General features: G+C 37.0%; 1 protein-coding gene across 10 annotated transcripts in view; it reads right to left on the reverse strand.

The window, feature by feature from the left end:
- Window positions 1-475: 475 nt before the first annotated feature.
- The window catches only part of LOC131427551 (neuronal acetylcholine receptor subunit alpha-7), a 1,487,406-nt gene continuing 1,463,444 nt past the window's right edge, over window positions 476-24,437 (reverse strand). For all 10 annotated transcript variants that reach the window (XM_058590843.1, XM_058590842.1, XM_058590845.1 and 7 more), the window contains one exon: window positions 476-1,364. In XM_058590843.1, the coding sequence (XP_058446826.1) occupies window positions 1,280-1,364 (85 nt within the window). In that variant the 3' untranslated portion in view covers window positions 476-1,279. The remainder of the gene's footprint in view (window positions 1,365-24,437) is intronic.

Consider the following 24,437-nt stretch of genomic DNA (forward strand, 5'->3'; position numbering starts at 1 on the left):
TCGGTAATTAGCCATTTTCAAAACTGTTCGAACTGAGTCAGTATATATTACAAGGGGTATCCGAACCAATCCATATCGGGTTTTCCAGTAGTTCTATTACCTTTCTATGAAGAGAAACAAAATGTTGTTTTCGAGGAATTGAAGTGTGCAATTATCGGTGGTTATGAGAAATTGGAAAAAATCTCAATCTTTGGTATGAATTTAATTCGTTACGATGGAAACTTTTTGTTTTAATATTTGAGTGATGGATTTGAGTGATGGATTTGAGTGATGGGTGCAACATTGAATTGTAAACAGCGTATTGATAGTACACTATTATTACACTATATGACTATTTCTAAAACAGCATTGCAACAAACAGCATAAATAACACAAAACCGGAAATAACAACCTCTGTTGAAATTGAAAAATTACAGCTAATATGGAAGAAATATGTTGGGCAGTCGAACATGTATTAGTTGTTCACAAAAGTTGATAAACTTAACAAATCTACATATATTCTCGCGTATTTAAATTTCTTCGTATTAACATGTCGCTGTATAGAACGAAAATCTATAAATTTATCACGTTGTTCACATTAACTACTATACTGCGCGTATATCGGAAATATATACGATATTTTCTGTTTATCTTTAAATCAGATGTGATTTTTTACCATCTACATATAGATGATTCATTCAACACAATATTGATAATGTCTATCCAAGGATTATATAAAACTTGATCCTCATCTAAGCTGTGTACGTTTTAAGTGAAAGATTTCACATTTGTTATTTAATTGTATAGTGCATATTTCATTTATATTCTGTCGCGAAAAGTATATTATACATTTGTTACTCTGAATGACTTATAAAATCCTCTTATGTTATCGGTAGGTACTTACAATGCGCATTTATCATTGACGGAATACATCAAATTAAAGATGTAAAGACATCTTTCAAGTTCCTATCATTTTTTTGAGTGCTTTGATAATGATTGCAGGAACAGTTGCTTAATTATATTCGAGGATTTATGCTTAGAAATATTATATCAAACGGGTATTGTTAGAAAAATATTTATTTTTTATCGGTTCTTTTTATGTATGCGTGTTCATTAAATAGTTATTTATGATGTTTAGATGTTCTCGTTCACCATTATTTGTCGGCAGTTTTTAACTGTTTTGTTTTATTAAAATCTAATTAACTTCTAACTTGATTTACACGTCTTTCATTTTAAAAATCTTATAAATTTTAATAGATCACCTATATAACAAGTTTTCATATAAAAATTCAAGTCGTCATTATTGCACTATTATATGTGGAGCAGATAGTAACACAGTGACTGTAGCAATAATCGTAAATAACGTAAATACAAAAAGGCAGAACCTGGAAGAAAAAAAGAAAGTGTGATTATTGTATGCACGCATATTTAGATAAATATTATTCTTGATCTTGATTGATATTGTCTTTCTCTTTCTATTCACACAGTCTCATTAAAACCGTTTTGATTATTGAAATAAGTTCATTCAGATTGGTTCGGGTAGATTACAAGAAATATGATTCAGTGTTTATGAATTTGTGCGGCTAGAAAAAATGCTATTTGTTGGTTGCATCATTAATATGATTATGTTTCCAATACATAAATAATTTTTCATATGATAATTGCATTTTTTCAATAATATTATGAGGGTTTTCATATGAACCTAAGCTTGATGAAATCGGTTAAGCAATCTTTGATAAAAATGAGCGTTTAAACAAAAACGAGCGTTCTGTCGGTTACGTCTCTTATATCAGTATATATCTCCGGAGCAAGAAGTGATAGCAATTGGAATAATAATTCAATAGTAACTTTAAAACGACGAATGTTTATTAAAATCGGTTCAGTCATATCTGAGAAATTTGAGCAGTAAGAAAACAGTGCATTTTGTCACTAGTCACTAGTAAAATTATATCCAGAACCCAATAATTACTTTCAAACGAGCTTAAGTTTGTTACAATATGTTAAGCCTATTCCAAGAAAATTAACGGAAAAACGGGCGTTTTGGTGGATACGTCACTTGCACCTTAATACATGTTCTATGACACAATAGAAGATTTCAAATGAGTTTAAGTTGGTTGAAATCGGTGAAACCATTTTCGAGAAAATTGTCACATTCCCGAATATCAGTAATTGTCGTAAAAGTATATTTGTTGTATGAATTTCGCAATTTTTACTGCTTCGCTTCCAGAATTGTAACGGTGCATCTATACTAAAGTGTGACTTATTGACGACGGACATGGTTCTAAAAGTTTTGCCATCATTTAATTATCTACACCAGAACCTAAGCTCTAGACTAGGAACTAGAACTGAATTTAATAACTAGAACTGAATTTAATAACTGAACTGAAATTGTTGTTTCACGCCCTGGTTGTTTCAACTAAAATGTTGTTTACTTTACTAACATATCTGTTGATTTTGTCACAATCATTCAGGTAAACGAAATTGCTGTTTTCGAATGCTGTCAGTTGACTGAGAACGAAGACATCGAATCGCAATACAAAATTCCTCTTCATTTTAACAGAAACGTTTGTTGAAAATTTGAAAGAGGAATTGAACGTGCTTCGTATCAACTACGTAAGGATAATACTACGTTGAGCTTATTGTAAAACAAGCTTTCCATGTACTGAATAGATATTGCTACAGTATAAATGTTTTAATTTAATTTGCGAGTAACGTACTTTCGGACAGTTCATGTTAACATTAACATTAAAACGCTTAACGCTTGAAAAATTGCTGCTAAAATGAAGTGATAGTGTATATAGTGTGTTTATTTCTTAAAGCCCTGTGCACATTTTGCTGGTGAATTACCTCTTGAGAATTACAATCTGTAACTAAGGTGATAAAGTTATAAGCATCTTCAAGCGGTGAACGATTAGCTGCCCATCAAATAAAAGAAAAATATTTATTTCAAATCGCATTCTGGTGTTTCGAACCAAAACATCGTAGACTGTGCCCAACAAATGTCAGTTCATTCAGTAAAAACCAAGCGAAGGGGATATGTTTCGATTATACTGGCTCGTGAGTTGACGGTTGCAGGTAGTTTATACTGCTAATGCTAATCGCCTGGGCAATATTCGGGGCGTTTCCGACTGAAAAGCTAACAATGAAGGCCATCCCATTCATAAGCACAGAGGTGTAGAGACACAGAGGTGTGAGAGCATAGAAGTGACGAGTCACAGAGGTGGCATCGCATGAAGGTGCGAAGACGAAGGGGTGTAAAGGCACAGAGGTGCTAAAGTAACCCAGTGCTGATCTACCAGATACCAGAAATTGTACGCTACGTAGGATCGAAAGGTACGATTTTTACTATACATAAGTTTTTATTTTGACATTTTTAATTTACAAGAAAATACAGTTAATATAATGGATGATAACATGGAAGATCATCCGAAACCGATTCCGGATACTAGTAAGATCTTAAATACTCAAAGGGCTAAACATTATCCAGAGGATACCACTGGGCCATGGATGTCTATTTTAGAAAACAAGAAAAGGTATTAAATTTTATGTGAATTACAAAGGATTTTAAATCATATTTTTGTGAAGTTGTAGAATTCTCTAAAGTTAATAGAGATAAAATTCGAGTTGTTGTTAATGATTTGAAACAAACGAATGAAATTGTAACCTGTAAATTATTTGCTGTTGAATATAGAGTTTACATTCCATCACAGGAGGTGGAAATTGACGGTGTTGTCACTGAAGCAAGTCTGACAGCCGATGATTTACTTAAACATGGAGTTGGTCGTTTCAAAAACTCCTTGCTTGAGGGAGTTAAGTTACTCGAGTGCAAGCAATCGTACGAGGCATCTATTGTCGATGGAAATAAGTCTTATCGTCCCTCAGTTTCGTTTCGAGTAACATTTGTCGGATCTTCGTTGCCTAGCCATGTCTATACCGTTAAAACTCGCATGTTATAAATTGCACGAACTGTAAAAAATTCGGACATACAGCTACTTATTGTAGTAATAAGTCTAAATGTATTTAATGTCAAGGGCCCCATAAGGATAATCTTTGCGATAAATATATTGAAAAATGTGTTTGTTGTGGGGAGAGTACTCATGATCTCTCAGTATGCGTTTCATTAAAGTTGTGTTAATACATAATTAGGCTTTCTTTAAAAGCTCGGTCTAAGCGCACATATGCAGAAATGTTTGAAACAATGAAACAGATGAATCTTACTATGATGAAAATAGTGAATTCACTCCTCAAGGTTCTGTTAAGAGGAGGAACTCCCCTCCCAAATTATAAAAAAGACACCTAAAATTACACCTTCAACAAAAGATCCCCGTGTTAAATCTAAAAAGCCAAATATAAAAGCAAAAACTTTGCCTCCTTGTTTGTCAAATTCACAAATAAATCCAGGAAATAGCTCAAGAAAAGACAATATTCCAGTAAGCTCTGTTTCACATTCACCAACAGAATTACTGAAGTTTTCAGAAATTGTAGAATTGTAGAAACCCTTGGTGGCACAATGTGTGCTCAGATGCTAAACACGCGAAACTAAATGCTTTCAAGACGTTTTTCAAACGAGGAGGAGGAACTCCTCAGAATTTTGATAAATTTCTTCTCTCTCATCTTTTAAGAAAAAGCACTATTACTGCCATGTAATGCTTGGTGTCATCAGCCAGTTATAGGATTATAGATTTATAATTGTTAGTCTTAAGTCCAAATGTATCTGTTGAATCGGGCCAAGAAATGTAATTATTGGAGACATTTTGTCGAAGGTTAGTCAAGAGAAACCTCAATGAGCACTTTTTTGAATACGGCCAGACGAATGAGGAATCGTAACGTAGAAAATGAGAGTGAGGAATACTCGAACTCTATCTATCTATCTAACAGCTATAGTCCTGGGGTGTCCTTTGCTGTATCAAGCATAGTCAGATTAGATTCAAGAACCATTTTCACTGATCTGTCGTCCGACATCCTTATGACATGCCCAGCCCATCGTAGACGTCCAAGACGTTTCCTAGCAGCTGTTGCAAGTCGTGATTCATATGTCTCCACGTTCCGCCTTCCATCTGCACTTCGCCATAGATGGTCCTCAGTACATTTCTGTCGAAAACACTGAAGGCGCGTTGGTCCTCCGCCAACATAGTCCAGGTCTCGTGGCCATAGAAAACAGCCGGTCTAATGAGCGTTTTGTAGATTGTAAATTTCGGGTGGTTTCATACTTTCTCGATAGAAAGGTTTTTCTGAGTCCAAAGTACGCACGATTCCCTGCCAAAATACGTCTCTGAATTTCTTAGCTGGTGTCTTTATCGGCGGTCACCAGTGAGCCCAAATACACAAATTCGTTAACCACCTCAATATTGTCACCGTCTATCAATATTCGTGGTGGGATGCGAAGTGTTTCTTTTCTAGAGCCTCTTCCTCTCATGTATTTTGTTTTTGACGCACTTATGACCAGTCCGATACACCTAGCTTCTACTTTCAGTCCGATGTAGGTTTCCGTCATCCTTTCAAGGTTACGTGTCGCAATATCAATATCGTCAACGAAACCAAAAAGTTGTACGGACTTTCGGAAGATCGTGCCACTCGTGTCGATCCTCGCTTCTCACTCTTCGAATCACACCTCTCTCCGAGATTCGAAGGGACTCGAGAGCGTCCCAGATATTCGGACGTAGCACATCACTCTATCCATCGTTAATTTAACCAATAGCGTCAGTTTATCCGGGAAACCGTGGCTTTGTTGCTCCGCAACTTGCCGATCTCCTCACTCTCCGACAGATCAGGTGCTGGGAATCTGTCGTTGGCTGAGCGTGAATCCAGATTGATTCCTATGCCGCTCTCTGTATCTTGTACTTCACCATTCAGATGCTCGTCATAGTACTGCTTCCACCTGTCGATCACCTCGTTCGTTCGTGAGAAGATTACCACTGGTATCTCTGCACATTTCGGCCTGTGGCGTGTAGCCTCTACGTGAGTGGTTCACCTTCTCATAGAACTTCCGTGTGTCATTTGCGCGGTACAGCTGTTCCATCGCTTCGCGATCTTGGTCTTCCTGGTGGCGCTTTTTCCTCCGGTGATGAAAAATTGCTTCTCTTTGTAGGTTGTATCTGGCGAAATATGTAGAACAACCAACAGTGCACATATGTCACCGAAATTGTCAATTAATGAATGAGGAATCGCTATTTTTAGAAAATTTGCCTTCAGTTGAGAAGCTCAGCACTATGTATTTATTTCTCATATTAAAAACTTATCTCTCTTTCTCACTCTCTTAGAGGATACATTGCGGTGTTAAGGGATTCTTTCCTTTCGCAACATTTAAGTTTGTATTTTTCAAAAGTAAAATAGAAATTAATCTGCATATGTGACAACCTTCTCATGGCGTGAGTCGTAATTGAATGTGCTAGTGACGGTGAAAACTTTGTCTATTTCCATTTTGATAAATCTGATGCTTCTGGTACGAAAGAGAAAATTCAACAATTTCTTTATGATGATCTGTAGCACTGATAAGATGTTCTTCTGGGCCTTGCCGGACTTTTTGGCTGCCTTTCCACTGATTTTCGGTGCCATCGTGCGATCGATTACGTGCGTTCAGAGTAGCTGTTTTCACTTGAATGACGATATCTTCCACAAGAACCACCGTTTTATACCTGCTAGAGGCAGCGCAGTAGGGATAGCCCCTTTGTAAAAATTCGATCTTCTTTTGCGCTTCATGCCCTGCCTGCGAAGTTGTCGCTTAAGGCGACCAATTGTGATAGAGACAGTTCGGGACGGTCCGTGAAGCGGAAGAAAATTATAAGTTCCAGAGGATCATCTGTCAGCCATGTGTCAGTGGCTATAATGAACATCTACGCTTCGCTGGATACTGATACCAATCCGAATATCGATCCGGATAATATGGATAAGGCCACTTGGAAAACAGTGACCAGAAAAATTAAGCTTCCACCGTTGATGGTTGCCAATGCGGATTAACACTCATTGCGGAAGGCTCTACATTCATTGAATGTCGAACAACATTCAAGTTATGCAGCTTGGGACCATACTGCTTTTCAACTCACAGGACGAGTATGATCTGGTAATGAAACATCTTCAGGAAACGAAAGCTGAATTTTTGAGTCATGACAATCCCAGTAAAAAACCGTTGTGATGAGAGGACTTCCGTTAGTCAACGAAGAGTCATTGATTTACACCTTCTGGAAACTTAAAAAAACCGGGTCTGACAATTCATCGAATTAAACGTCGAGAAGAGGATAAATGCACGTACAGAGACGCATTGTCACGCCACCGAATACATTTCAAGAGAGGTACGACCACATTGATAAAGCTTAAGGAACTGAATGCCATGGATCATGTCATCGTGAAATGGGAACCCTACCTCAGAGATCTATCTCACTGCATGAAATGTCTACACTTCGGGCATGGTGCTCGAAATTTCCACATGATTACCCGTTGCAACCGATGCCAATCGAATCATGCTATCAACGAGTGTGCAGTTGAAGAGGAATTGACCCCTCGCAGTGCGAACTGCGCTGGGCGCCGCGAAGCAACTGAGCGAAGTTGCCCTGAAAACAAGGAAACAAGCTGCACCTCAACGACAACCGACGAAGAAGAAGGTTCCACCTTTACCACCTATATCGCCATTGGACCCAGTGAATTTCCCCATGTTGAATAATCTACCGGATCCAATCATCCCACCACCTGGTTTCAACACTACTGATGATGGCCCTACTGTAAACTGTAAACCGCTATTTACTTCTGAGGAGTTGATGAACATTTTCGTCGACATGAGCTCTGCGCTTCGTGGTGGCAAGACGAAAATGGAGCAGATTCAAGTGCTTGGTTCGTTTTTTACTCAATACGGTGTGTGAAACATTAAAAATGATGAATTGGAATGCCTGCTCAGTGCGTCCAAAGCAAGTTGAACTATCGGACATCGTAGGAAAACAGTGCGTCGATGTGTGTTATCACGGACACACATTTGTCACCAAAAATGTCCTTCTCAATACCGAACTACGTCATCATTCGCCTGGATCAAACCCACTCTAGAGGCGGTGATGTTGCGATTGCAGTCAGAGGCGGTGTGATGTTTTCTGTACTTCTTAGCTTCGGTACGAAATCCATCGAGTCGCTATGAGTTGAATTGGATACGACGATTGGAAGGATAAAATTCATCACAGCATACTGCCCTAGAGAGTGCTCACGAAACCAAGGAACTCAATCACAACTAAGAAATGATCTGCAGAAGCTGACAAGAGGACGAAATAAATTCATCATCGCCGGTGATATCAATGCCAGGCATCAAGCCTGTGGAAATACCAGAAACAATCGAAATGGAGCAGTGCTAAACGACGACCTTCAAAACGGTTACTACACTATGCTGAGTCCGGACAGTTCAGCGTATGCTCCATCATCGACCTGTTTATCAAAAATCTTGCTGAGAACATATCTTATCCTGTCATAATTGAAAACCTCAATTCCGACAGTTGTGGTGGAAGTCAGGTCCGGTGTTGAAACCCAGCAACGTACTAGACGTGATTATCATCATGTCGACAATGTGGACAACAACATTAATTACGATCGCCATCCAGAATCAGAACAGGACATCGACAGACAACCAAATGAAGTTGAACGTGCCATCGCCAAAGCTCGTGAACTAAACATAAGAGAAATACCAATATTCCGTAAATCTATCACCATTGATTCCACCACTAAAACTTTAATTATGTTAAGAAATATTTATCGAAGCCAGTACCAGAGAACAGGACTCAGGAAAAAAACTTCAGCTAATAATCTCACTAACATCATTAGGCAAAGAATGAACGACATCAAAAACAGGGAATTCTCAGACGATATCGGTAAGCTCGATAATTATTCTAAACCTTTCTGGAAATTGTCTAAACTTCTTAAAAACAAGGCGAAACCGATACCACCTCTTTACCTGAATGACTGTTTGCTCATAACACCGGTTGAAAAAGCTACTGCTTTAGGTCAACATATTGTTAGTTCCCGCCGTCTCGGTCAGTCTTCATGAAACTACTGTTTCAGCCACTGTTGAAACTGTTGATAGAATGCTTTCTAATTGCTTCTAATCACTTAATCGCAGAAGAAGAATTGAAAAAAAAACATCAAAAGGTAAAAAAATATGAAAGCTCCGGGTGCTGACTCTATTTTCAACACCTTAGCGTTAGATTTTTCCAACATCTTGCATCTAATTTCAACCAATGTTTGGTCGTTAGCTACTTCCCCCCTAGTTGGAAAGTGGCCAAAATGATCCCAATAAAAAAACCTGGAAAGGATCCCACCGGTCCGAAGAGCTATCGTCCGATCAGTCCCTTATCTTCACTGCCCAAAATATTCGAAAAAACAAATCTTTCCCGTTTGTTAGATTTTGCAGACACCAATAACACTTTTCCTGAAGAACAATTTGGGTTTAGAAGAGGTCGTTCTACAATTCACCAATTGGTCAGAGTCAATAACACCCTCTCGAGGAATAAAACTGTTTCGAAAACATCTGGCATGATTTTGTTAAACGTTGAAAAAGCGTTTGACAATGTCTGGCACGATGGCCTAATTCATTAAATGTATCATCTCAACTTCCCAACCTATCTAATAAAAATAGTAAAAAACTATCTGTCTAACAGAAGTTTCGAAGTCTTTGTTAACAACTTATCATCAGATAATTTTGCATGTTCCCGCTGGTGTTCCTCAAGGCAGTATCCTTGGTTAAATATTGTTCAACATTTTTACGTCAGATATTCCGGCACTTCCGAGTGATGGCATAATACTCTCACTGTTTGCCGATGACCTTCCTTATCTACAAAGACCGCATAACTCGTTCATTAGTAAACAAAATGCAGAGAGGAATGGATGTACTGGTTGATTATTTCATCAGTTGGAAAATATGGATCAACGAAACTAAAACTTAAGCTGCCATATTTCCCCAATTTTTACACCTGAGAATAAAAAATTAAAATAAATGGCTCTGAAATAGATTGGTTGAATGATGCAGTTTATCTAGGACTAACCATGGATAGCAAGTCTCTGGTTAGGTCTCATGAAGACAAAATAGTGTTAAAATGCAACATTTTATTGAGATCTCTCTACCCATTGATTAACAGAAAACCTAAATTATCGCCTCAAAACAAACTAGCTGTTTATAGCAAATAGGGGAATAATTGGCAAAATGTCACAAAAACAAGCTTCAAATCGTTCAAACATATTTTAAAAAATGATTTTGAATTTACCTCGATGGACTAGAACTTCTCATGTACATACAATTTCTGAACAATGAACAATCGAGCAGAAATTTGAAAACACACACAATAAGTTCTATTTCTGAACATTCCATGATTAGAACGCTTTACAGCTAGAGTTAGATTAAATTAGTTCAGGTTAAGTAGATAAAAATATACAATTCCAAGGATATAAATCCAAACATGTATTAAAAATCACCAACAATGTAGGACTAAAACAATAAGAAATAAAATTAATACATAGACTAAGCAGATAATACCATAGATGTAAAGTTACAAACTGTATAACTAAAATATTGTAGCAAAATTGATAATAAACAAAATATTTAATGTAAAAAATATAAATGTGACAACCAGTATTACCGAGTTAGCATCCTAGCTGTTAGCATCGTTTCGTGAAATTTTTACGAAGAAGCACACAAAAAAAATGTCTGGCCGTGAGAAAGGAGGAAAAGTTAAGGGAATGCAAAGTCCCGCTCGAACCGTGCTTTTCTTCAGTTCCCAGTTGGCAGAATTAACCATCTGCTCCGGAAGGTTGGTAAACGACTGGACAATGCGCAATTCAGGCCCAAATGTGGTTCTTAGCCTCTTGTCCAGTAACTCCTATCCCTACCTCCCCGCGGTGCCGGCTGGGGTACGAACAACCATAGGAAAGATCGGGTAACCAACCCCGGTGGGACCTTGGTCGTATGCTGACAGGTAAGGGGGTCCTCTTTAGAGGATGTCGGAGCGTCTGTACTCCATGTTAGGAGCGGCTTCAAACAGCGTCTGTTCTGGTATCCAGCGGCTGAGTATGAAATGCTGTATCCCGTCCAGCTAAATCCAAGGTGGCAACCCCACCAACGGGATCGTCCTAGTGCTAGTTGGGACGTTAAACAGAGCAAGCACGATGATCCTCCGGCGAGACAGGGGGTTGGCGCAGGCCTAATAAGCCGCCCGTAAAACACCTATTACGAATGATACAGGAGAGAATACGACCCGGAACAATCGGCATAGACCCACGCAACGAAAAAAGGACTACGATTGGAAACTTGGAACATGGAACTGCAAGTCGCTAGGTTTCGCAGGCTGCGACAGGATAATATACGACGAACTAACTCCTCGCAGCTTCGACGTCGTAGCGCTGCAGGAGCTTTGTTGGATGGGACAGAAGGTGTGGAAAAGCGGGCATCGAGCGGCTACCTTCTACCAAAGCTGTGGCACAACGAACGAGCTGGGAACTGGCTTTATAGTGCTGGGCAAGATGCGTCAGCGAGTGATTGGGTGGCAGCCGATCAACGCTAGGATGTGTAAGTTGAGAATTAAAGGCCGTTTTTTTAATTACAGCATCATCAACGTGCACTGCCCACATGAAGGAAGACCCGAGGACGAGAAAGAAGCGTTCTACGTGCAGCTGGAACAAGCCTATGACGGCTGCCCACGCAGAGACGTAAAAATTGTCATCGGGGACATGAATGCCCAGGTAGGAAGGGAGGCAATGTACCGACCGGTAATCGGGCCGAACAGCCTGCATGCCGCATCGAATAACAACGGCCAACGGTGTGTCAACTTTGCGGCCTCCCGAGGAATGGTAGTCAGAAGCACCTTCTTTCCCAGCAAGGATATCCACAAAGCCACCTGGAGATCACCTGACCAACAGACCGAATCCCCTATAGCATTCAGATAGTTTCTTTCACTGAAATATTGAGATAAATGAAATATTTTAATATATGAGCGATTGCGTCATCATCCAGCTGCTGGTCCTTCGCATTCGAGCAAAATACACCGAAATGTGAGCAACGCAGATAAATCAATTTATCGGCCTTTCTAAGGACTTTTCAAAGGACTATTGGAATTAATTTTCTTTGAAGTATGTAAAAAGTAAAAGTTAAAATTATCCGTTTAGAAAAAAAAATTAATTAATCAGTATAGTGAACCGTTCGCAGTGCGGACTGCGCACTAAACGAATGCAAATAAAACCAACATTCAGTTGCTTTGAGTTCAAGCAAAATCTACCGAAAAGTGTTTAATATGGGGGAAAATTCCACAATATGGCACCTTTATGGACTAGAAATGAATCCCAAATAACATTATGACATTTTCATATCGGAAATCTTTCAAGAAGCAACTTTCCGAACGCTTTAGTTTTTAAAATTCTAATATGGGTGGAGCTAGTTATTAGTAGTTATTTTTAGATATAATAGAAATGTAGAAAATCGTTTAGTTTTATCTTTTTTTTTTAATTCAATAATATAATATAATATTAAGGCACACTGCTTAAGCTCTAAGATGCCAAGGGTATTTACTAATCTTAATTATCGTCTAACTTAAAACTAGAGTAGTATCATTATGTAATATAGTATCTGGCGATCGGTAGTGGCCGGTGAATTGAATTTAGGATGAGATGATTCCAGATGGCGATGGTAATTTTCTATGTTGGCCGCATTCTTCGGTCCGTGAGGGTCCGCGGGAAACACCCCCAGGCTACGGTAGTTTTATCTTTGTAAAAGATTGGTGAAAGCTTGAACATGTCTCAATACATGCAGGCAAAATACGACTCGGCAAAGGCCAAGAGAAAGCGCGGTTGCGAATATTCGTATAATTTTTCGAGGCCCACCATGACAATTGCGGAGCGCGTTAGGTGTCACAGAGAGAATAAAATACAAACGCAATCTTTTGAAACCGAATGGTCCTTTTCGATATTAGAAATCTTAAACATCAAACGTTATCAAATCAATTGCTATATAAATCAATCTCGAATGCAGTCCTACGTCAATATCATGGTTCGACGGCAAAAACACTTATGCAACTCTTAATGCACCAAACATTTATCGATGATCTAGTAAGCATTGCACTATGGTTTGAAACGGGAAATTAGCGTGACAAAAATATTTTCACTATTAAATATTAGTTTTTTGTAGTTGGTGTCTTCACAAAAGTTGTTTGTTATCAAATGGCGCTCCTTTTGATATAAAATATTACTAGGGTGGTCCTTATTTAGATTGAAATATGAAATCTAACTTTCTTAATTGAGCTCAAAAATAATTTTATTGCACAACAAAGTTGCAGGAAATTTTATTTTGAGCAACTTTGCTAAAAAAAGCACCTCTCTAGCTTTTCATTTGACCGAGTTACATCAATTGTCCCGGGTAAGAGTAGGGTGGCTCCCGAAAAATCGATTTTTTTGTTCTAACTTTTTTGTGAAACGTTCTATGGAAAACTTGTCTTCAGAAGAGTTGTTGAAATAAATATTGCGCATAATTTTGCTGAGTAAAGCTTTTTCATATGAGCTACCAGTAAAAAGTTATGATTGTTTTTTCATCAAAAACTAGTCAACCTTCAAATATCAAAATTCATTAGATGCCAGATCGATAAAAATGTATCCTATGCGGCTACTGAAAGTTCATAATATAAGTAAATATTTAAGAGAAAATTGGGAGGGTGTTTTTCTTTTAACTCATTTAAATTAGTCTTAAAAATACCTTGAAAAAACTCAAAAACATTACATAACTCTTAAACGCCTTAACGTATCAACATACTTCCTTCAGCAAAATAATAGTATCAAGTTAGCCCTACAAGTGTTCCATACATTGTCCATTCGAGAAATGAGACACACAAAAACTACAGCCGAAAATAGATTTTTTGCTGAACAATTTTAATTAATTTATTACCAAAATAACTGATTCAGTTGAGCTTAAGCAACAGAGACACTGTGTAGTATGGTTATTCCGAAGTAGAGGCCATGATAAATATATCAACAGAAATTTTCATTATCTTGACAACCAAAGCTCAAACAAGGTGGTGCAAGTTAGTGAAACGCAAATATTTTTATCCAAATCGTACCGAGACGCCTTTTTTCTCATCCACTTGTGTACCGAATAGCCTGTGACAACCGGAAAACGACGCACAATGAGTTTTGGTTAGAATAAATAACATACAATCTAATAATTTTAACAAACTAATGATTTACTTGGGTTTCAGGAAGTGCTTTGTCTTACCAAAAGCTAACGGATTTAATGATTGCTGGTAGAAGTAATAAGGACATTTTACAGTATATCATTCAAGAATCGCGTATGAAACCCCCCACCTGGCGTGTTAGCAAACTGAACAAGACCGTGAAGGGAAGGGATACAAATATAAAAACTGCGTTTAGAGAACATTTGGGCCTACGTATCGGTGAGCCATTGCCATCAGGAGGTAATTCCAATGACGGAAACACGGCCCGGAAATTTTTCAAGAAGTGGAAAGAAACAGCAGATATAACAGGCCTTGATGAAACACTGTTGGAAGGATTTCACGTTGTTCTCAGTGTAATCAATAGCCGATAAGATAAACGTCGACGAATTCCAAAGTTACACTGAGAAAATACGAGCGTTGTATGTATCGTTGTATGGCTGGTATCCACTATCACCAACTGCTCATAAATTGTTGATACATGGAGCCACGATAATTAGACACGCAATTTTACCTGTTGGTATGCTTAGTGAAGAAGCTCAGGAGACTCGAAATAGAAGTATCCGGAACTTCAGAGAGCATTATCCTAAAAAATTCAGCAGAATCGCGAACATTGAAGATGTTTTTAAAAGGCTGCTGTTATATTCAGACCCTATCTTGGCATTGTCGAACACACAAAATAAGAGAAGTTCAGAAGACTTACCCGAACAAGCAAAATGTTTAGTTTTAGATAATAATTAGTATAATTCATTGCTTAATTTATTCAATACATACCAAACCGTAATCAACTGTTGTCTTATGTTTTATTTTGAATGTTAGCGATACGATCATTACGATAACGGAATCGAAATCAATTGAATCAGTTATTTTGGTAATAAATTAATTAAAATTGTTCAGCAAAAAATCTATTTTCGGCTGTAGTTTTTGTGTGTCTCATTTCTCGAATGGACAATGTATGGAAAACTTGTAGGGCTGACTTGATTCTATTATTTTGCTGAAGGAAGTATGTTGATACGTTAAGGCGTTTAAGAGTTATGCAATGTTTTTGAGTTTTTTCAAGGTATTTTTAAGACTAATTTAAATGAGTTAAAAGAAAAACACCCTCCCAATTTTCTCTTAAATATTTACTTATATTATGAACTTTCAGTAGCCGCATAGGATACATTTTTATCGATCTGGCATCTAATGAATTTTGATATTTGAAGGTTGACTAGTTTTTGATGAAAAAACAATCATAACTTTTCACTGGTAGCTCATATGAAAAAGCTTTTCTCAGCAAAATTATGCGCAATATTTATTTCAAAACTCTTCTGAAGACAACTTTTCCATAGAACGTTTCACAAAAAAGTTAGAACAAAAAAATCGATTTTTCGGGAGCCACCCTACTCTTACCCGGGACAATTGATGTAACTCGGTCAAATGAAAAGCTAGAGAGGTGCTTTTTTCAGCAAAGTTGCTCAAAATAAAATTTCCTACAACTTTATTGTACAATAAAATCATTTTTGAGCTCAATTAAAAAAGTTAGGTTTCATATTTCAATCTAAATAAGGACCACCCTAGTAATATTTTATATCAAAAGGAGCGTCATTTGACAACAAACAACTTTTGTGAAGACACCAACTACAAAAAACTAATATTAAATAGTGAAAATATTTTTGTCACGCTAATTTCCCGTTTCAAACCACTGTGCATTGGCGACTTTTTAAAAGGAAAGTTCAATTTTCGATACAAAACAACTATATGGATTTTTCACACTTTTCCGGTAAGTTTCCCTTTTTTTGTGTACGAACCCGGTGGGGGTAGAAACTAATAAAATAAAAACCTGTTTTAATCCTCCTAGTGGTGTAAAGATATCTCTCTCATATCAATCATACTATCATATATAATACTGTGGTATTCTTTAAAATAATTTTCTTCGATTCTTGAAAAAATAACTGAAATCATTTTGTTTGACCGTCTACTGAGAAAACTAATCAATTAGAAAAGAATTGAGGTCGATTTAGAAAAGTTTTTTACGGTTTTTTGCTCTTTTCAGTGATGGTATAAAATGTTTAACACACTTTACCCTATATTTCCGGATCCGGAAGTCGGATCCGGATGAAATTCAGAAATTACGTATGGGACCACAGGACCTTTAATTTTAACCTAAGTTTGTGAAAATACCGATTTTCTATGAGAAAAGTTAGAACACATATTTTGATTTTTTTTGCACATTTTACCCCATAACTCCGGAACCGGGAGTCGGATCCGAATAATATTCAGGAATTTTGTATGTATCTCCGAGAAAAGTTAGTGTAAAAAAACGTTACATACGCACACACAGACATTTTGCGTACTCGACGAACTGAGTCGAATGGTATATGACACTCGGTTCAAAAGTCGGTTTTCACAGTGATTGCATAACCTTTCTATATGAGAAAGGCAAAAAGAATCATATATATCCGTCCAACCGTTCTTACGTAATGCGATTACAAAGAATGACCTCTGCATTTATAAATAGATAGATAGATAGATGTATTTTGTCAGTATCAAGAACAGTTTCACGGAAAACAGACCAAATATTCCTGCTAGGGACACTTTCTACTCCCTCCACCCGCATTAAAATACCCTTATTACTACTTCCCAAATGAAATAAGTATCTGTACCAAGTTTGGTTGAAAACGTTTCGATTGATCCGGAGTTATGCTGGATCATATGATTTTTTAAATTTTATTTTGAAGTTAAGATTTGTATTAATTCGATACATAGATCCGATTCGGGTTAAAAACGGTTATTCGAAATATATTTCATGTTTCTATGCAGATTAAGAAATCATGTACGCCCCATTTTAATATTCTCGTAAAAATACGCCAACGATAGTTGTGGGGAATTTCAATATAGATGCATTAAAATTAGATAATATTGAATTCATTGATTTCATGAGCAAGTGTATGAAGTTGGATATGAAATCTTCTCCTTCACACTACGCTTGGAGGTACATGTATTGATCTCATATCCGCTTGGAACATCAATGTAGAAAGTCGTAGATATATTTCATACTTTTCATATCATAGGCCTATTGTATGATTGATCAACCCAGCGAATTAATGTTTTCTTCATTAGAAGATTCCATTCGATTGTGAACGTTATACCTACGCCAGCCAGAAGAGTATTGCATCCACGGACAACAGTAGACGGAAGTCAGTGGCATCCATCGGAATTCGGATTCAATTCGTCACTCTCAAACACGAACGCCTTGATCGGCTGAAAAGATCGTATTGTTTCTATGAGAGGGCGCCACTAGAATTAAATCCATACCATTTTCAGTTAGTACCAACCTTCAAAAGATACGTGTCTAAATTTGACAGCTGTCTGATTATTAGTTTGTGAGATATTGCATTTTGAGTGAAGCTACTTTTGTTATTGTTTAAAAAATAGGAAAAAAAGGAATTTCGTGTGTTGATGAAACACTACTTTTTGATGAAAAAAAGTGCCGCCGATACCAAAAAATGGCTTGATGAGTGTTATCTAGACTCTGCACCGGGCGAAGCAACAATTCGAAAGTGGTTTGCAAAATTTCGTACTGGTCATATGAGCACCGAAGACGATGAACGCAGTGGACGTCCAAAAGAAGCTGTTACCGATGAAAACGTGAAAAAAATCCACAAAATGATTTTCAATGATCGTAAAGTGAAGTTGATCGAGATAGCTGACACCCTAAAGATATCAAAGGAACGTGTTGGACATATTATTCACGAATATTTGGATATGAGAAAGCTTCGTGCAAAATGGGTGCCGCGTGAGCTCACAATCGATCAAAAACAACAACGAATTGATGATTCTGAGCAGTGTTTGGAGCTGTTATATCGAAATAAAACCGATTTTTTTCGTCGATATATAACAATGGACGAAACATGGCTCCATCACTTCACTCCGGAGTCCAATCGACAGTCAGCTGAGTGGAGTGCACGCGATGAACCGAACCCAAAGCGTGAAAAGACTCAACAATCGGCCGGTAAGGTTATGGCGTCTGTATTTTGGGATTCGCATGGTATAATTTTCATCGACTACCTTGAAAAGGGAAAAACCATCAACAGTGACTATTATGTAGCGTTATTAGAGCGTTTGAAGGACGAAATTTAAAAAAAACGGCCTCATTTGAAGAAGAAAAAAGTTTTGTTTCATCAAGACAATGCACCGTGTCATAAGTCGATGAAAACCATGATGAAATTGAACGAATTGGGCTTCGAATTGCTCCCTCATCCACCGTATTCTCCAGATTTGGCTCAGACCTCAAGAGAATGCTCGCTGGTAAAAAATTTAGAAGCAATGAAGACGTAATCGCTGAAACTGAGGCCTATTTTGAGGCAAAGGACAAATCGTACTACAAAAATGGTATCGAAAAGTTGGAAGATCGCTATAATCGCTGTATCGCCTCTGATGGCAATTATGTTGAATAATAAAAACGAATTTTGTCAAAAAAATATGTGTTTCTATTAAACGATACGAACTTTTCAGCCGAACTGTAAAAGGTTCGTTTCAGAACCCTCATTAGAACTATAAAAATTACTTCGTAATTTTTATTTTTTTTTTCTGCGTTAGAATGTACAATGTAACTTATCCGCACTTTAACTTGGGTACATCGTTTCAAGTTCTAGTAGCGAAGAAAAAGAATGCATGCACAATTTGCACATTCGATCAGCTAACTGATATTCGGAAGTGTGAAGGAAGCGTGCCAATTTTATACGTAATCACGAATACCAGTTATGTCTCTGACATTACCCACCCACCTTTTTACAGCTGAATTTTCTCAGAGATGGCTTAAGCGATTTCAACAAGCTTTGGAAGCTACTGATCAAGTTCAAAGATCAAATGGTTTCGACTTCTGGTTCCGGAAATATGATGATGTAAGTGGCATAACCGACAAAACGTGTTGTTTTCATACTGCTCAATTTTGTCAGATATAGCTGAACTGAGTTTGAAGATCAAATGGCTGTGACTCCTGGTTTCGGGGTTATACCATTATATAAGTGGCGTAACCGACAAAACACGCCTTTGCCTTTCTCATATAAAAAGGTTATGTAACTATTTGAAAAATCGACTAGTAAAAAATGTCACATGCCATTCGACCCAGTTCGTCGAGCTAAGCAACTTCTTTGTGTGCATGTATGTGTCGTAGTCATTGACTTCTGAACCAATTCCAACAAGCTTAGGCTCGTTTGAACCCAGTGCACATTGCGGCCATTGCACAGTAGGGAAAATGCACCAAAAACGTAACGATTTTCTTGGGTTCATGATACAGCACTTTTTTGGTGTAAAATAATCACTAAAATCGATTGCATATATTTAGAAGGACCGCACGAAACTCTATCATGTTCATTTTACATCAAGATCACTTTTAGTACTGTATTGTATTCAAACTTAACTAGGGTAACAGATATTTTGGCTCACTTTAGGATTTATTTTATTTTGATGAACTTTGTAGAAATATTCACCAAATGTTGTAATATTTTTGAATAACCCTTCCGCAATAGGTCATTTAATGTAATTAGTTTCAATTTGATGCAAAATGTGTTACTTAACATCGGTTAAATCCAAAAAGTTTGTTTCGTGGGCCAAAATATATGAAGTGGCCAAAATACCTCTGTTACCCTATATAACATAAAATCTAAGTACTTGCAGAAGAGAGAATAGGATGTTTCTGATGTAGAAGAGTCTTTTCATTTCACATGGTTTTGATCACAGCAGCAACATCGTTGTACCGTTTTACCCCATTTCCTTTTGCCTTTCTCATATAGAAAGGTTATGCACTGTGAAAACCGACATTTGCACCGAGGCTCGGAGGGCGATTTTCACAAACTTAGGTTCAAATGAAAAGTCCTATGGTCTCATACGTAATTCGTGAATTTCATCCGGATACAACTTCTGGATTCTGAAATATAGGGTAAAGAGTGTTGAAAATTTTATACCATCAATGAAACGAGCGAAAACCGTAAAAAAATTCTAAATCGACCTCAAAATTGATAGTTTTTATTAGTAGACGGTCAAACAAACCGATTTCGGATATTCATTTAAGCATCGAAAAAAAATATTTTGAAGAATACCACAGTATTATATACATTAGTATGATTGATATGAGAAAGGCATCATTACACCACTAGGTGGATTAAAACGGGTTTTTAATTATTATATTCAGTTGAAATATGATCTACAATCCAAAAGCGGATCCAATACGATCTATCAATATTGATTCATATTACGTACAAAACATTTGTGATCCAATTAAATACAATGGGAGTAAACCTATTAAACCTGTTTTACCCTAATTTATTTCATAAATCGTATCATTAGTTTAATTTTCATTTGCATTCCGAAAGAAGACTGATTGCGGTTGATAAAAATCGATATTAGAAAGATAGACCCGAAAACAAGATTTCAAATGGGTTCAATGACCGCTTGAACCTTGTTGTACCGTTTTACCTCAATTTATTTTAAAAGTCCTATTTCTGATTAAACTTTCTTCCTCATACCGAAATGAGGTTGATTGCGGTTAATTAAAACCGATTGATATTACGAAGAAAGACCTGAAAAAAAGATTACAATTTGGTTCAATGACCGCGCGAATTTTGTTATACCGTTTTACCCCAATTTATTCATAGGTCGTATTTCTAGTTATACTCTTTTTCGCATACCAAAAGGTGACTGATTAAAGTTACCTAATATCGATTGATATTACGAAGAAAGCCCTAAAAATAGAGTACAAATAGGTTCAATGACCGCATGCTTCTTCTTATATCGTTTCACTCCAATTAATTTCAAAAGTCGTATTTCTGGTTAAACATTCTTTCGCATACCGAAAGAAAGCTGATTGCGGTTTTTAAATTGATTGATATTACAAAGAAAGACCTAAAATTAAGATTACAAATAGGTTCAATGACCGCAAGAATTTTGTTATACCGTTTTACCCCAATTTTTCATAAGTCGTTGATCTGGTTAAACTTTCTTTCTTAAACCGAAAGATGGGTGATTGCAGTTAACTAATATCGATTTATATTACGGAGAAAGCCCTATAACTCTAGTACAAATAGGTTCAATGACCGCACGCTTATCGTTACACCGTCTTACCCCAATTTATTTCAAAAGTCGTATTTCTGGTTGAACTTTCTTTCGCATACGGAAAGGAAGCTGATTGCGGTTAGATACAATCGATTGATATTACGGGGAAAGCCTTAAAAAGTAGAATACAAATAGGTTCAATGACCGCACGAATGGTATTGTACCGTTTTACCTCAATTTATTTTTTAACTGAGTCTATTGATAGATATTGATTTACAATCTGGAAGCAGATCCAATTCGAACAATCAATATTGGTCCATATTACGTATAAAACTTCACTGATTCAAGGACACATACTGGGAATGACGGTTCTGGCTCATTTTAACCCGCTTAACAGCAATTTTCAATTTGAACCTATTTGCACTCTGCTTTTTAGATCTTTTTTTTTAGTAATATCAATTGATTTTCATAAACCACAATTAGCCTCCTATCGGAATGCAAAAGATAGTTCACCCAGAGGTACAACTTAAAGAATAAAATGAGGTAAAGAGAGTTGAACGGGCTAGTACTGTCATTTTCATTATTTGTGTTTGGATGACTGAAATTTTCAATTGGACCAATATTGATAGGTCATATTGAATCTACTTCAGGATTGTGAATCTGAATTCAACCTATAATCGGATAAAACGTTGTAGCACGATTCATGCGAATATGAAAACTATTTGTTATTTGTTGTATTTTGCAAAAGGAATACTAACTTTGAAAATATTTGCAAATACTTTTATAAAGTTATTGAGTAAAATCGCGTTTTCAACGTTTTACCCCACCTTGCATTGATTGTGTGGCTGTGACTTCTGGCTCGGGAGATATGGTGGTATAAGTGACGATAAAACACGTGCTTTGTGTTTACTGCGAAAGCGTTGAAAACCAGTACCGTGTGTGATAAAGTGACCGGACGATCAAAACTAGATCGCTATTGTGTAATAGACAATAGTGCTTTTTCCTGTGAGAGGTTTTATGCACAGTATACACTGAAGCAGTGCATTGTTGTGAGCGGACGATCGAAACAGTACCTTTAGCCGGTAATTGCTTGATCGATCAAAACAGGTCCAGCGGTGTATGTGATATCACTGTACGGATTACAAAAGAGTAAGGTTTTGTCGTGAATACGACTTACTTTACTATGGGGTGCCTTTTCAAAATTTAAACTCTGAGCGAGTGATAAGTATTTGATCGTGAATATCTCTTGTTGTATCCAACGAATCAACATAATTTTTGCTACATGCCATCGGAAATATGATCACAATTTTATGATAAAATTTTCAGTAGTGTGACATAATCTCAAATAATTCAAAATTAAACTTTTCTGAAATGTTTGGTATAAACAAGTATCAAAGAGGATAATTCATAAGGCGCGTTTGCCTTTCTCGTATTTTGAAAGCTCATAGCTCAGTGATCTGTGGAAGGATTTATATAATCTAACTACCAATAGAATCGAAATTTTTCAACTTAAATGTGTATAGCAAAAGCATTGAAGTATTTCAATAGTACACTATTGAAAAACCTGTCTCATTTGACCCATGTCAACACCAGCCAATCAGAACGCGTTCTAAGGAAGAGAATAAAATATCTGCTGTACAACGAATCGTTCGAGAAAAATGTTCCGAAAAGTGATGAATATCGTAGTGAGTTCCTCAATTTGGTCCTTCTGAATGCTAGAAACAAATCCCTACAGCATATTGATAGTTTCTTTCAATAAATTATGCAAATCCTAAATGAAATAATCGACATTAAAATTCTGTATGCGGCTATTTTTATAGCCGTTAGGACCGTCCATTAGTGAAAAAGCTACAAACGAAATCACGTAAAAGAAAGCTCCTAACAAAAATTGAATCAGTTTGGATTCTACCGCCACTGCGAGCAGATGTATTTTGTGCCGTTTGCAAAGCTAGTTTCGCTTCCGACAAGAGCGATTACGTCACAGCTGCCAGTCATTTGCATGGATGAAAAAGCAACGGTGGAGAGCATTACAAAAAATCAGCCGTTCTAATGGCTCTAAAAGTTTTCTAAAGAACTATTAAGATTTGATGTTCGCAAATCGAAGGTAAATATCCTCAGTTTAGTGCAAATCTAGAACAGTTTGGTTAGATTTATGCACTTTTCGCTGTGTGAAATTCACAGTAATCGAGATCAAGTGAAGCCTTCTTTATTTTGAGAAAAATGTTCCAGAGTGCATAGAGAACTACGCAATTTGACCCTTATGAATGCTAGAAACGGATTCCTACAACATATTGATAGTTTCTTTCAATAAATTATGCAAACCCGAAATGAAATAATCGACATTAAAATTCTGTATGCGGCTATTTTTATAACCGTTAGGACCGCCCATTAGTGAAAAAGCTACAAACGAAATCACGTAAAAGAAAGCTCCTAACAAAAATTGAATCAGTTTGGATTCTACCGCCAATGCGAGCAGATGTATTTTGTGCCGTTTGCAAACCTAGTTTTGCTTCCGACAAGAGCGATTACGTCACAGCTGCCAGTCTTTTGCATGGATGAAATAGCAACGGTGGAGAGCATTACAAAAAATCATCCGTTCTAATGGCTCTAAAAGTTTTCTGAAGAACTATTAGGATTTGTTGTTCGCAAATCGAAAGGAAGTATCCTCTGTTTAGTGCAAATCTAGAACAGTTTGGTTAGATTTTTGCACTTTTCGCTGTGTGAAGAAATTCACAGTAATCGAGATCAAGTGAAGCCTTCTTTGTTGTTGCTAAAACTGTTCCAGAGTTCGTAGAGAACTACACAATTTGACCCTTCTGAATGCTACAAACGAATCCCTACAGCATATTGATAGTTTCTTTCAATAAATTATCCAAATCCGAAATGAAATAATCGACACTAAAATTCTGTATGCGGCTATTTTTATAGCCGTTAGGACCGCCCATTAGTGAAAAAGCTACAAACGAAATCACGTAAAAGAAAGCTCCTAACAAAAATTGAATCAGTTTGGATTCTATGGCCACTGCGAGCAGATGTGTTTTGTGTCGTCTTCACAGCTAGTTTCGCTTCCGACAAGAGCGATTACGTCACAGCTGCCAGTCATTTGCATGGATGAAATAGCAACGGTGGAGAGCATTACAAAAAATCATCCGTTCTAATGGCTCTAAAAGTTTTCTGAAGAACTATTAGGATTTGTTGTTCGCAAATCGAAAGGAAATATCCTCAGTTTAGTGCAAATCTAGAACAGTTTGG

This window comes from Malaya genurostris, chromosome 2 (genome assembly GCF_030247185.1).
Source record: "Malaya genurostris strain Urasoe2022 chromosome 2, Malgen_1.1, whole genome shotgun sequence".
Taxonomy (NCBI): domain Eukaryota; kingdom Metazoa; phylum Arthropoda; class Insecta; order Diptera; family Culicidae; genus Malaya; species Malaya genurostris.